Source organism: Sparus aurata, chromosome 7 (genome assembly GCF_900880675.1).
Source record: "Sparus aurata chromosome 7, fSpaAur1.1, whole genome shotgun sequence".
Taxonomy (NCBI): Eukaryota; Metazoa; Chordata; class Actinopteri; order Spariformes; family Sparidae; genus Sparus; species Sparus aurata.
The window spans coordinates 2,593,607-2,609,592 of record NC_044193.1 but is presented as its reverse complement, the minus strand read 5'-3'; the positions used below and the strand labels follow the sequence as shown (position 1 = coordinate 2,609,592).

Genomic DNA, 15,986 nt, shown 5'->3' with positions numbered 1-15,986 from the left:
AGTGGAGCCTGAACAAATGGCGCTAATTTGATGTTAAAATGGGTATACATCATTTGAACACAAACATGTATTTCTCTGGGATTTCAAGTTGTTTAAATGAAACCATCTAAAAAAGTTGGGAGCTAAAAAGTCCAACAACTCAAACATCTGAGAGATTATAGTGAGACCAAACTAAACCAGGTGCTGGTTAAGTCATTTCTATGTAAGAAGCTGATCTATACGTTTGTTATTTAATCTAAAATCGCTTTGAGGTCTAACTTCAGCAATTAATGTAGCACACTAAGAATACTTCTCTGTGAGATGTTGTGGGATAGAAGTATAAAGTTACTCAAGGAAAGATACTCAAGGAAAGTACAAGTCCAAATTGTATGAGAAACGGAAGCACTTGAATAAATGTACTTAGTTACTTTCCACTACTTGAAAGCTCATTAACGTTACATTAGTGAAATTATAGTTTGTGGCCACAGTTGGCAGCATTAAGCTAAAAAAGAATAAAATGCAAATGGGCCATTTAGTCCAAGCGAGGAAGAAATGGAGCGCCATCTTGGATCTTGTTGTTTTTAATTTTATTTTTTATTCAATAATATTAAATCCATTCAAATTCCAGCATAATCAAGCAACACAACAAAGTTAGAGGTCTGCTAACTAAAAGAATTACATTTGAAATGTTTTGCCAGTTTCTGTTATTTCTAGATTTAAATCTTAAAACCAACTAACTTCCGGTTTAGCGCCCAGCTAACTTCCGGGTTAGCGCCCGGTTAATTTTGTGCGGCCCTTCTAGACTTTCCAAATGTTATTGGACTGAATGGATCAACTTATAATATTAAAACGAGCCATTTCGCGAGGGTTGTTACTCTCAAAAGAATGTACCCACCATTTTACAGACGCTTCTTTCACAATGCTTGTTGTGGTTTTCTCTTCTGTTACAACCGTTACCGGCCGCGCGTGACGTCAGTGACGTACAACGTGACGCTTATCCTTGCCTGCGAGAGGTGGCAATGGAGTCAACAGGCGGTCTTACAGCTAATTTAGGTAAAAGGGTCCCCACCTAGAAGACGGTGTCCAGATGTTATATCAAGTTGGTATTTAATCATTTTGAGTTGCCTGACGTTGACGTGACTTCGGTTAAAATGCTTCCAATAAGTTCAGCTCCAGTTATTGGACTGTCACAACTTCAACGGTTGGATCGAGTTATTGCTAGCTAACGGTAAAGGCTCCAGAAGTACTGCTCCCCCATCAGCACCGGCAAGTTCAAGGTAGTTACACGAGAAAACATTATAAACCTCACAGCAAACACTAGAGACTCAGCTCGGACAAAGAGGATGTTTGGATGGCAACCGAGAAGAAAAAAGGCGAGAATGAGGAGTCAAGAACACCTTGGAGGAACACTCTGCTCCAGCTTGATGGCGGGAATTTGGAGGGAAACTATCAAAAATGGCGACAGGGTTTATCAGTTTTTGGCCATTCATCAACAACAGGATTACAGTATCTTTTCTGTTTTGGAAGAAAAACACCTTTTGCTGGTGACTGGATGTTTTCTGAGGAACATCACCCAGCGCTGCCATTGCTGGTAGTTCACTTTGAGGACGTCATAAATCAGCCACAAGGTCGATAAAGAAGCTCATCTGCAGGTAAGACCTTTATTTCTTAACTGTGCTGTGTGGTGTTTGTTTGGTGGTCAGTGTTGGGCGGGTTAACGTTACTTTCAAAATGCAATATATTCCATATAACTAGTTACCTTAATTTTAAAGTAGTGTATCAGGTTTCAGTATTACTCTATGTGCAGAGTAATGCATTACTTGTTACACTATTCTATTGTTACTTTCAACAAAATGCCCCAATAGTCTATATAAAATGATGAAACAGCCTATATCTTTTTAGTTAAGCTAACGGGCCCGGGGTTAAGTCACTTTAAAGTTGGATATTGGACAGACATTCACTCCGGAGACACCCAGCGGCATCTCTTCCTCAGTTTCCCCGGTGTTGGCAGCAGGAGGACGGTTAGCAGAAGCTCGCGCTGCGCTGGAGGTGATTTAGGGACCGTCAATAAATTACTCTGTTTGATTCACACGAAAACAACGTTTCTTCATGCTGACTTCATGATATCAGCGAAAAATATGATCTAATTTTATGAAGCACACTTATTCTGATTGCTAATGTGTAATGTATTTAGATCACAAAATATTATATATATTTTAATAAGATGATATTGTTTTAATAGCTTCGTGTCATGTGACCCAGTGACCTTAAACCAATGCTGAATTGTATTACTGGATAAGATCAACATGGACAAATAACATCTGGTTTTATTACATTCTACAGCTTCTCCTATTTTATATCCATATTTATTATGAAAATGTAGCATTTCTTTTCAGTATCTGCTATTGCATGTGACCCAGTGACTCCAAACCAATACCACAATGTATCATTACACTATACAAGACACAGCTCTTTTTTTATTTATTATGAAAGTTACCCCCAACATTGGTGATTATGTGTTAAGTGGTTAAACTTTCTGTTAGGCCTGGTTACCCTGCTGGTGATGTCCCTCATGAGCACAATCTGATCTCTTTTACTGACATTTTTATATTTACTTTGCAAGTCACATTTTGTATTTTACTGGTTGATGTTATTGTTCTGTGCCAATTAAGTGCTGCTAATGGACTTGAGTAAGGTCAAGTTGACTGTGAGTAACATTACAAAAATTAATACTGTAACCTTACACGTGCATGGGATGATAGTACAATTAGCTTCTGCAGTGATGTGGCCGCTGTCCAGTAATGGCCTAAATCAGGCATGTCCAAACTATTCCACAAAGGGCCGGTGTGGCTGCAGGTTTTTGTTCCAACCAGTCAAGAGCACACAGTTTGACCAATCAACTTTCTGAAGACTGAGATCAGTTGATTAAATGAGTCAGGTCTGGTGTGCTGCTGCTTGGTTGGAACAAACACCTGCAGCCACACCGGCCCTTTGTGGAATAGTTTGGACATGCCTGGCCTAAATGGTATGGGTTGACTATAGAGAGCAGAAGTCAAAGAAACCTTATCTGGTAGTGAATGGAGAAAGACAAATCATTTGTTGATCCTATTTGAATTGTGTCATGAATCACACACATAATGTTTGTCAGTTTGAAAGATAATTTTCCAAGTCAACAGGTCTCTGTTTATCGAACTAATTTCATATCACACTGTGAAAATATATTATTATAAAGACTGCACAGCCAACAGACTTGTCAGTCTCGTTGAATGCTGACCAAAACTGTTAGCATAAACATTAAAGAGCGGCTCCTGTATGTTAGCAGCTCACCAACTCTCATTTCACATAACTGCAGGTGTCAATACGATCAATCTATTGTGATTTTCGTCTTTTTTAGTACCTTTTTTGTGTGTCGGGCATTGTTGACGTGTGTTGAGCGAAATAATGTAGTTCACTGAGCACAAATCATCTTTATGATGTGAGATACAGGTAGCAGTGCAGTAACAAAATCATAAAAGCAAACTAAACATGGAGGAAGAGGGCATGAAATGGTGCCTGGATGCAGGCGAGATCTAGACGACCGTGATCAGATTATGACATACTGATAATGTCTGGTTAAGGAGGAGCTGCGGCCTCCCTTAAAAATGTCATGGGAATGATCGTCTCTTAAAACACTACTTCGCTTCGTGATTTCCTTTAAGTAATGATAACTAATAAAACAAATCATTTGATGATAGGTAGACAATACACAGAAATAATAATGTTCTATCTGTAAGACAGCTTTGATGGAAAAATAAGAATGTGTTTTTTCTCATGCTGATTAAATTGGTGCTCCTCAAAAGTCTTCCACAAACCCAGGGACAACACTGCTCTATGATAATACACACATACACAGAGAAGATTACAGAAACACATTATGCACATTTTTTATTTCAGTGGAATTTTTTTCCCATGTTTTTTTGCATTGATTGAGAAGTAGGTGAGTACATGACAGTAATATAAAACATCCCAAGGAAAAATTATATTTGTTCTCATAAAACAGCATGTTATGATTAGTTATTATAAACCAATGAAAATGTAATGTGTCTAATGAGGCAAATCACTGTAGCAATTGGGAGCAATTTAGATCAATGAGTGTTAAATTGGAAGTGAATCATTTGAGAAAGTTTGCTATTATTGAGGTGTAACATCAAGCACATGATGATCCTGATGGTGGAAGTGACATCAGTGGGAGACATTACGTATGGGTCTGGGAACTGTCCTGGAACTGCCCAGCAAACCGCTGTTCTGGGAAACTTTCCTGATAATGTCCGGGACAGGTTTGTACCAGGAAACTGTCCTGGCACAGACGTAAGGTCTAAACCATGAACATGGTCGATCGGCCCAATAGACTGTTCCTGGAAGAAGAAGAAGAAGAGTTAAACAGCATAAAACTCTCCTCAGTTATCTGATCAGAAGACATGTGAATATAATGCTTGTGTTATTCTACACCCACACCAGTAATGACGTGTGACTCATGTGTACATTGCATGGCTCTACACAGCTGCAGCAGTTAGGCATTATTAGGTATGCACCAATCTGACTTTACCGATACCGATGCCTGGGCTTTGTGTTTCTGTCGATACCTGATACCGTTGTTGAATTGATAATAAACTGTATACCTTCCACCTTATACCTTCCTTCCACCATGTGGAAGAGACTAAAGGCACCAGACTTGACTAATTAAACATTATTTTCCTAACTAAGACAAAATAGTGAAACAGTTACCAAACATTGTAAACATGTAAAAAAAACAAAAACGTGAATTCTTATTTATTTGTAAAAAAAACCAAAAAAAACAATAGTGCTTTCAAATCTAAAACAGAAATTCATCACATTTCTTGAATTAGAATAAATAAAATGTAGCCGCAGAAACAAAACAGTGTATTGGTTGAACATACAATAGTAATAAAACAGTAACCAAACATTATAAACAGGAAAAAAATATATTAAGTGCAAAGTCCTGCAAACAGGAATTCAAAATAAAACAAAGCAGCTGAACCTGAGAATAAACTAATAAAAAGTTGGTCAAACAACAACTTGTGCTCTTCCAGCATGCGACACACATGCTGCTGATGAATGATGTAGGATTAGCTGCGACGGAGGGAAAAAAAAACAAAAAACTGGATCGGCCTGTAGATCTGTTGATTTGTTGTTTCTCAATAACGCATACCATCAGAAAGATAAAAAGTCATATCTGTACCTCTGAAGTTCATCTCTACACAGTTTTCATTTCCGTGGAGGTTGTTAGGCTCCCCGTGAGCCCAGCATCTCAGTTTAGTGTTTGACCCATCAGTCCACAGCCACTTTCCCTCCTGGAAGAGAAAGCTGATTGCTGAACACCGCTATTGCAGATCACTTATTTGCTTGTGAATGACAGAATGTTTAGGAACAGTTGGTCATAAATTGGACTACCACAAGTCTTCTCGTTTAAAAAACTATCTCACCTGAATAGCATCGAACAGCCCAATCCAGGCAGATACATAAGAGCCACACCTTCTGTAAATCAGTCCCCTAACAAATTTGTTTTCAGAGACACTTTGGATTGAGGCCAGGTTCCCTCCAAGGCGAAGACAGCTGAGCTGATGGGAAGACAGTGGTAGAGACAGAAACAAAATCAACATCTGAGAGCATGTATGCAAAAAAAGAATGAGATGGAGAGTAATAAAAACAGGTTCTGAATAGCTAAAATATGATCACTGAACTGGAGGCCAGTAAAGAGTGATTAACTACGCACCTCTGCGTCAGCCATTCTCAGTCTTCCGGTTTGAACGATGAAACATCGCGACCCATGCCGAGTCCAACCTCGAGGACAGGCTGCAACACCATTTTCATATTACACACTAAAAGGATATGGCTATAATTTGAGTAATCATTTTGATTGGTAAAACACTACACGTGAATAGGTAAACATTTTTACCATAATACTTCCCCAGTTGATTATTTATGTTGAGAAAATTGTTTCTTGTATTACAAGCTGTCAGAAAGGTTATATTTAAAGAGATGTAGTATAGTGTCCGACCAATAGGGATTTTTTGGCCCGATAGCCGATATTAGAGGGGGTGCAATCACCGATAGCCGATATGCAACCGATATAGTGAGTTTTTGAGCTGGAATGAAATCAGGCCTTGGATTGTGCATAGATTTTGCACCAATATGATTATGCAATAGTACAGTCACAGTGACAGTAGTACAGACAGATGCTTTCTTAAACCAGTGTCTTTATTCAAGACTTTTAACATTTAACAGACTTTTTTAAAATGACATTTAACATTTGAACTTGTTCAGTCAAGCTGAGAAAAAGTGCAGATTGGCACACAAACAAAAATAAAATAAATAATGTAGCAGAACTATTAATAAATAAATGGAAATAAATAAACAAATCTAAATAAACAACGTGCTGTCAGTCAGCGTCTACTAATACTTCCAGTCAGTTTCGTGGTGTAGAGTGGGGGAGGGACTTCACTCAAATGTGAGCTGAGCCAAAGTCTCTGGCTGAGCTCAGCGCGCCCCACTGGACAAAATAAATCAGTACACCAGCGCGTGCTTTTGTTATTGTCGCACTTTTTTTTCTATCGGCGCAGCATTTCCCCCGTACGATAGAACCCCCCGATAAAATTGGGCCGTTCTATTGGGCCCCGATATATCGGTGGCTGATAATCGGTCGGTCACTAATGTAGTAATCTCTTTGTAAAGACCTTCTGATTAAAATTATTAAAATATATATATATATATATATATATATATATATTAGAAATAAAGATTTTTCAGGGGAATAAAACTGGAAACTGTGGTGTATTGTTTTGGAAAATATTGTACATTATTGACTGAAACAAACATACTTAAGGTATATTGGTGTAAACATTTTAACAAATAGATTTCATTATTTTTGATGCTGCGCTACTTTCTAGAACAGAAATCTGAGTTGTTTTCTTTTGTCTGAAATAAGTCAAATTATGGCGCAAAACTGCCAGATAACTTAAAGTATCAGTACATGAATATTTAATAGTTTCAACTGTAGTGTCTCCAATAAAAATAAATAAAATTGTACCTTCATCACCCTCCCACACCATTAACAAAAATTGCAAAGCTGCTTTAATCACCAAGACATGAAAAATGTTTAAAGACTTAAAGTTTGAAAAAAGAATTCATGCTTTTGATTGGGCTTACTTGAAATCATTTACGCCAGAGGTTCATACAGACACTTTAAAGATCCAAACCAGGTGATGGGGTCATGTTATGTCATGTTAGATCCCCTTGGGGATCAATAAAGTATTTCTGATTATCTGAAAGAACTTCTGCCTTTGGACAGAACTAGGGCAGGGCGATAAAACAATAACGATGTCTATCGCGATAGACACGTGATCAATATCAATAGAAAATACGTTCGATAGAATGTTCGATAATTTCACTGAACTCCGTTAGAAACAGGTGATCTGCGAGCGGCGAAATACAGTGCGAGGCCCAGTTGCTGGACGGGAGGTCTATGCATGCAACTCTGTTTACTTTCGATCAAAACGAAACTTAATTTCAGACACACACAGACCGTAGAACCTCTGTATCCCTACGCATTAGCCCAATGGCCCAGTTGCGCTAATGCGTAGGGATACGGAGGTTCTACGGTTGAGAAAATGTAGTGCCAAAAGAAAGGGCAGTCTGATGGCGATGTAAAGCGGTGTGAATTTTCTCTATACAACGCACACTTGCAATAATAGAGATTTTTTTTAGGTGGTTATATTTTACTTTGCATCTGGACCCCGTTCACTGCAGTACAAAGCTGAGCATCTGGGCTGGAGCGGCTCTCTACTTCTCCAAACTTAGGCTGCGCTGATCGCTGATTACGGTAGGAAACAGATCAACTATATATATGTACTTTATATGATCCCACTTCAAAAAACACAAACTATCCCTTTAACATATTGTCAAGCAGCAATGTCAGCTTCTACACCATTTTGTCTCATGTCTTAGATTCTGATTCTGAAATCTTGAGAATTTTTTTTTTCAAAAATCTCACCTGTAGTCACCATTTAAAGGGTTATTTTTCAAATTTTTCTAATTTCAAATTAGTAAAAAAAAAAAAAATCAATAATTATTGATATTGACTGATATGAAACACTTATGTTGTGATACATTTTTCAGCCATATCGCCCAGCCAGACAGAACTGAACATACAACATCCCAGCATAAGTCACAGCTACCTACCTCCAGGGTACCAAGTGTAGGGCACCTGTGAACATGAACAAAATATTAATTAAAGGAAAAATGTGTGTGTACTTGAGTGTCAAACATCTATTATTTAGTCTAGTACAGAACTGTTGAAAAAAAAAATGGTAATAAAAAAAATTTACTTACAGTTTCTGAAATCGGCAGTCCGCCGGTCAGACATAGGAAGAAAGCCAAGCGAAAACCAGAGGCCATCTGTGGAAAAGCATTAAATAGAATGCATGTAATCACCTTGAACTTCAGGGATTGTATGTAATCATGAATTATTTAAATCAATAGTGTTCTGATTGGATTCCTGTCAAAGTAGTACTTACTCATGCCTGACATCAATATATACGAAGTAAACATTTAGGTTCAAGACCATATATTTAGAAATTGCCAATTTAAAATGATAAAACAAAGAAAATGCATAATAATGACTGAAGCAATTAATCAATTATCAGAATAGTTGCAGATTAATATTCTGTCGATTATCTAATTTACAAATTTACGAAACTGTAACTGTCACATGATATTTGAAAGAAGTTAACCTATTAAATATTACCTTTGCTGAAGTGATGCAGAGAGGATGAGCAAACTGCAGTTTGTATAGCGAGAGTAGGACCAGTCGCTAGATATATATACACGTCTGCCCAGGGTGTGTTGACCTGGAATCTTGAATATGTTGACCTCAGTTTTGTAGAACATGGGGATTTTTCCACCTGTTACCAGAAGCAAACATACCCAACACGTTTTCTGGTTGGCAAATATCCACTTTGGCTCCACTCCGAGGATCACTCTCTCATTTAATCTTTTTTTCTGATACGTAGCCAACATCTTGTTGGAGGTTTCTCTGGATTATCTTAGAGAACTATTATAGTGTAGTAAAGGTGGCTGATATCTCCAAAACTCTGCAACTCACACCAAAACAATCTAGATGTATAGACAGCCCTACAGGTATGAGTGACAATATGTATTGTTGGTTTTGGGGTCCCTTATTTGAACTTATTTAAATTTGCTACCGCAGAGTAAAAGTGCAGAGGCGGTGACTTGCACACAAGGAAATGTTCTCCAACTCTATTGTTTTTTTCACCTACTTACCAGAATTCCGATGCAAAATTAGTCCTGTAGAAGAAATGCAGGTCGGGGCAGGTGAGAGGAACTGGCACACAACAACCATTGTCATGTTTGTTCTGTGGAAACACTTGTCAGTCAACATGCTACATGACACAGTGAAGAAAGGTGTCCTGCATTTGAAAGCATTCAGGTTTGCAGTTAATGTATCAGTGCATATTGATAATGAGCAACAGTTTGTCATTAGACAAAATAAAAAGAAGAAACTAGAATGGCACTCAGTAAAGTGCATACCTCCTGTAATTCAATCAAGCAATTAGAGTGCACACAAAGGCCGAACAGACAAACAGTCATGAATTTTGATTTAACAATAAATTTATAATGGGTCTTCTGAAAATGTATGTAGCCTGGGCTAAAACTCATTTTTATAAAGTAAGAGTATTGTTCATTTAGTAACAGACATAACTAATGAAAGGGGCTAATAGAGTGGCAAAGTCACGCCCTTCAGTTTCCGGTACATGGGACCTCAGACGCGAATTATTATGAGTGACAGTCAATGGAGAGATAGAAAATATTTTCTGGTCCTGTTTGAATTGTGCCATGAATTTCACATATGTTGTTTGTGGTTTTTAAAGATAATTTTCCACGCAAAAATGACAACAATTTAGCACGATAATGGTTTTGTGTGAGGCCGCTTTATGAACTACAGCCCGTCGCTGCTCCCGACCCGAATGATGTATGGTCACTGGTAAGTTGTAGATACTGCTGTGTATGCTGACACTGCTAACTGTGATGCAATAGAATTAATAAAACACTTGACCTGAAAATTCCTGTGTCCGTCAGTTGTGGTTGGGGGCTTCAGCTGTTCCTGCAAAAAGAGAGAAAGGGAACAAAGCAGAACATGATTTTTTTAAAAGTCTGATGACGGAAAGCATAAATCCCTGTTATTAATTAATTCTTTAAAGACTGATTCACACATGGTTGCAGTAATCATTTGTGTTTGTTATTGGCCTAACTCACCCCTCTAGGCAGCAAACAATCCAGATGAATTTCATGCAAGGCTGGCCCCTTTCGACTCTCCCTGATCTGTCTGATTTTGATTTTGTTTATTTTATTTACAAGATTACAAGAGTGGATTTAAAAGGAAATAAATGTTATCATTACATGTTGCTCACTACCTTCATCACTACTCTGAAGCCAAATTACTCTTACACAGTCAGATGAAACGTATGGCTATCATCCAGGGTTTCTGCTAGAAAAAACTGGCACCGGACAACGTGACCGGCAGGTTTTCAATTTACCAGACAAATGTTTGAAATTCACAATGGAATTGTGTTGTTCATGCTATGGTGCGGATTGTAATTCAAGGACCAAATGCAGATAATGGAGACAGGAAGTAGTGAGTAAGTGATTTAGTCAACAAACGGTGCTGGAGGGCAATGTTGAGGGTAGGGTTGTCAAAAGTATCGAAACTCAAAAAAGTATCGATACTAAAATATTGTATCCAGATACGATGCTCATTTTCAAAAGTATCGATACCAAGGAAGCCAAGGAAGGAACACTTAAAAGTTAATTTAGTTTTTATCAGGCTTGCCTAATATTTAGATGTGCACAGCATACAACCTCAAAATATTGTTTTAATTGGTATTGTTTATATTATTTATTTATTTTTTGCACTACCTCAGACCTGAAACTTGTTATCATAGTTGCAGTTTCTTTTTGCACAACTGCTTTTTATCATAAATATTTAACGTGTGGTTCTGTTATTTGTTACATTTCGTAACAGAGGTTATTTTTGCATTTTTCTTGTTAATAAAAATATTTCTTTAAAATTTTGGGGTCTTTTTTTATCCTTGCGGTATCGAAAATGGTATCGAGTATCGAATATTTTCTTGAGTATCGATATCGAGTTGAAAATTTTAGTATCGTGACAACCCTAGTTGAGGGCACACAGGCCGCATTTGAAGGCCAATTACGTCACAACGGCGCATGAACGCCGTCCCAATCTGAAGGCTCCTCCAAATGTGGCCTTCTTTTCCCTGTTTGTGGAGTATGCACAGCTACTATCCTTCGTGGCCTCACATACCCCAATATTCTTTATGTACCCAAAAACAAAGAAAGATAGAGAGAAAATGGCGACATCGCGTGGCGTAGATCATCACTGTTGCTGGCCTGGGCGGCAGAAATCATGTTGTAAGGTTAAAGCATCTCGTGACGCAACCAGGAAATGATCCAAAGGCTAGATAGTCCCATTTAACAACGGCTGATATGGTTAGCAAGCAGTGCGTTTGCATGAAACTGATTATTGGGTTAGACTATGATCGGATTTTTAAGAACATGTATACACCTTAGTCTGACTAAAATAGGGCTGGGCAATTAATCGAATTTTGATCGTGATTTCGATTTTGCCTTCTCATGATCATGAAAACACTGTAATCGAAGAAAAACGATTAATGTGCCGCTGCGCGTCGTGTATGCAAATTACTGTGCTGTAAAAGCACAGTGAACGCACCTGTGTCGCCTGCAGCTGCAGCAGTGAGTGTGTGGATCAATTGTGGAACGAGCGATTGACAACATGGCAGAAAAGCAGCCTGAGCCTTTAGTTGAAAAGAAAGGTAGGACAACTTCGGTCATTTGGAGACATTTTGGCTTCAAATCGTCGGACCTGGAGCAGAAGGAGATGGTTTGCAAAGTCTGTCACACCGTCGTGTCTGCACCCCAGGGCAACACAAATTTATTTAACCATAAAGTGGTCTATGACAAAGTATTGAAGGAGACAGCGAGAGATAACGGAGGCTGTGACAATCATGCTAGCTAAGGACATGTTCCCTATCAGTACAATTAGCAACCCAGGCTTCAAGACACTGGTCAACACTTTGGACAAGCGGTACGTGTTGCCATCACGCAAACATACAAATATTATTATCATTTACTTTTTTACTTGTTACTAATCTATCTGGTTGTTTTTCTAAAAGTTATATTTAAAGTTGAGTTTTGGTGGCTCAATGAATACTTTTTTTGAAATCAGTGAATAATCGTGTTTATTAATCGTGATTATTATTTTTAGCATAATCGCCCAGCCCTAGACTAAAATCAGACCGGATTTCTCATGGTCTGATTAAAACACCTAGATTATTAGATTGATAGTCTCATTACTCCTGCATGTATACGTTCCATCAGATTGGATTTCGATTTTGCATTCTGCACAGGCTCTAGATTTTTTTCCCGGGGCCATGAGGCGGAAGTAGAAGGACGGCGATGGCGTCTTTACGGCGATGGCGTCTTTACTCCAAAATAACCGCAAGCAAGAGCGCCATTTTGCATCTAGTTTGTGTAACTATCATGTTGACCATATACGAAATGTACTACATAGTAGCTTCGCCTTGCTCTTCGTACGACCTTTTTCTGGAATGCCGAGACAGAGTATGTTGTTGCTGGTGAAGTAAAGAGGTCAGCCGGAGGTGGCTCTGTTACCACTAGTTGAAATGGGTACAGCGCCACCTATTGTACCGGGGTATGACATGCTTCGGCCAGTAATTTGATTTTCTCACCGGCATGTATACTCGGACAATTGCAGTTGTCTTATTGAGTAGCATAGTCGAACTATGGCTGTAATCCAACTAAGCTGTGCATGTAAACTTACTGAAACTCTCTCCAAAGGACTCGTATATAAATACATATCAAGTATCCATATGCCTTCACATATATTCATTTATATACATACCATCTGCACATGCCTACACACAAACACAAGAAAAAAATTTACTCAAATTCCTCTCGACTGAATGCTGCAATATTATTAAATTGTGTTCAACATACTGAAGATTTAATATGACTTTAAGAGATAAGGGAGGACAGTATGCCGACAGCTTTGACTGCTTGGAATGAATCCATGATCGAACACTCATGATATGTTTCTTTTAGATTTGTTTTCAGGTACATTGTTGCCGTTAGGGTTAGAGGTTTCATGATTCTCCAAATCCTCGATTCAATTAAATTTTCAGTTCTAAGCTCAGCTCGGTTCGATTTGATTCTCGATTTTTACATTGATTTTTACAGCGTGCGTACGTACTTGCGGACGGTGAATGAATGAGAGAGGAAGGAGAAGCGAAAGGAGTAGCAGTAGTAGCGACAGCAATAAAGTGTACAATATAGGCTGCAGTGTGGCTGTGAATAAAGGCGACGGCTCCTCGAGATACAGCAAAGCTCCCTGGTATTATTTCCCGACCAGCTTAACATGTGAAAGGGGGTTCACCCCAAAGGTACAAACTGCGTGGCAGCATCGACGATTCTATTTTTTAATTCTTAGTTCGAGATTGTTGCTTTCGGTCAGGATGACACCCTTACATATTGATAATATCTGGTCAAAATGTCATGGGAAGGACTGTCTCTTAAAACACTACTTCACTTAGTTATTTCCTGTAAATAATAATAATAACTAATGAAACAGAACATTGTTATTTCTGTGTATTGTCTATTTATCATCAAATGATTTATCAGTAAGACAGCTATGATGGAAAAATAAGAATGTGTTTTAATTCATGCTGATTAAAGTGGTGCTCCTCAAAAGTCTTCCACAAACCCAGGGAAAACACTGCTCTATGATAATACACACATAGAAACACAGAGAATTACAGAAACACACTATACTCATCTTTTATTTCAGTGGAATTTTTTTCCCATGGTTTTTTTTTTGTTGCATTGATTGAGATTGAAATTAAAGTCTGAGAGTACATGACAATAATAGAAAACATCCCCCCCAAAAATATTTCCTCTCATAAAAAAGCATGTTATAATTAGTTATTATACATCAGTGTACAATGTTTCTAATGAGGCAATTCGCTATAGAAATTGGGAGCAATTTAGATTGTAAGTGAATCATTAGAGAAAGTAGTGCTGGGCAGTATGACCAAAAATGTATATCACGGTCAGGGTTCTCCCCAGACGGTGGAACAGCGGCGCTGCGCCGCTTTACCGCTCGGTCAGCGCCGCTATACTCCACGCGTGACAGTGTCGAGCGTCCGTCCGTCCGTCCATCCGCCGTCCCCCGGTTGACGGCTAGGAGCTCCCGGCTGACGGCGATGAGCGTCCGTCCGTCCCCCGGCTGACGGAGTTGATGACCGGCTGTCCGTACGTCCGTGTCTCCCCCCCCCCCCCCGGACTGACATTGACGAGCGGTCGCGCACCACCACCACCACCACCACCACCCCCCCCCCCGACAGACGGTGCGCCGCTATACTAAGAATTTCTGGGGAGAACCCTGACGGTATTTTTCAAAATTCCTACGGTTTCACGGTATTTGATGGTATTTTTTTTTCAAGCATAATCAGGTGTTCACAGCATTTTCTACTGGTTGAGAGAGGAATTACTAGCCCCTTTTAGATAGAAAAGGCGGCACATTTGCTGCAAGGTAAAGGCAGAGGTGTAATTTTCCTCTCTTAACCAGTTTCTCATTCCTTCTTCCCAAAAAGCGCCACCGAGGTAGGTGTAAACATGTGACATGACCTGAAGCACGAAGTTGGGCGTGAACAGTGACATACAACATATGCATCGGAAGAAATGTGGCGACACATGATAGATTTACTTAATTCTAGACCCGTGGCCCATATTCTCACCTCCTCAGTCAAACACACGCCGCTATTAAAGGAAGCGTGCGGCGGAGCGCCTCGCCCCCTCCATTAGCTGCCTCGAGCAACAGATAGCTAACAGGAAGCAGGTCGAATTTGTCTTCAAAATAAGAGCTTTATATTGCTCCTCACTGAAGTTTAGAATGAGATTCTTAGCGGGGGGCTTTTAATTTGAAAGTTGCGACCGTAAGTAGCTTGCCACTACAACAACAAGCTGACAGCGACAGAGACCGAGGAGACGCCAGCATCTCCGGGATCTCAGCGGCTTTCCAGTTGCTCATCTTTACGTCCCTGGATGAAGTGATGAACTGCAATGTCTATCCTATCCATCTTCACCGTAACATAACACCAGAGCACTACTGTTTACCCCCACTACGCCTGGCCGTTGCACCATGCCTGTTTAGAAGCGCAACATTGAAAAGGGTCCGGTCTGAAACAGTGTCCCGCGGCGCAGTGTTCCGAACGTTGTGTAATCAAATACAGCGGTATGGCGGTATATTGAAAATTCATATCATAACGAAAATATACACCGGTATTCGGTCTGAACCGGTACACGCCCAGCACTAAATGAAAGGTCGCTATTATTAAAGGATAACCTCGGTCTATTTCAACATGCAGCTTTATCGCTCAAGCTACCCTTGACTTGCCAGTACCGAAGACGCGAACACTTTTGGTCCAACCCTTACACAGCTCCTTGAACGGAGAGTTAGCATTGACAGCTAACAGCATGGGGTATAACTTTACACTGTGTTTTAAGCGTTTTAACATGCTCCACATCTCACCTCAAAAGTTATGCAACATCAGCAGACACCTTACAACACAGCACTGCGGGCCGCCACTCCTAAATGAATGCAGAGGAAACACTGAATTTAGAACCAGTCTGAAAACAGTCCCTGTTGGGTTAGTAGTGTCAGTTCTGGTTTTGAATCTCAGTGGAGGATTCTCATCATGTTTCATCAAAGGAAGAAGGCCGTGGGATATGACCAAAAGCTTTGGCAACAGCTAAATAAGTTAAATTACCCCATGGTCATTAATGAATGCTCAATATCACATTATGCCTTTATTTTA

General features: G+C 39.4%; 2 protein-coding genes across 3 annotated transcripts in view; one reads left to right on the top strand and one right to left on the bottom strand.

The window, feature by feature from the left end:
* Nucleotides 1-1,016: 1,016 nt before the first annotated feature.
* LOC115585365 (galactose-specific lectin nattectin-like) overlaps nucleotides 1,017-15,986 on the top strand; it is a 35,831-nt gene continuing 20,861 nt past the window's right edge. For both annotated transcript variants that reach the window (XM_030423685.1, XM_030423684.1), the window contains exon 1: nucleotides 1,017-1,631. The gene's annotated coding sequence lies outside the window, so the exon portion shown is untranslated. The remainder of the gene's footprint in view (nucleotides 1,632-15,986) is intronic.
* On the bottom strand, nucleotides 3,934-8,831 carry LOC115585361 (galactose-specific lectin nattectin-like). The gene is made up of 7 exons (XM_030423679.1): nucleotides 8,783-8,831; nucleotides 8,368-8,433; nucleotides 8,218-8,242; nucleotides 5,753-5,832; nucleotides 5,463-5,597; nucleotides 5,219-5,330; nucleotides 3,934-4,373 (listed from the first exon to the last, which is right to left on the bottom strand). Exons 2-7 carry the CDS (start codon nucleotides 8,431-8,433, stop codon nucleotides 4,201-4,203), a joined length of 591 nt encoding a protein of 196 aa, XP_030279539.1. The 5' UTR covers nucleotides 8,783-8,831; the 3' UTR covers nucleotides 3,934-4,200.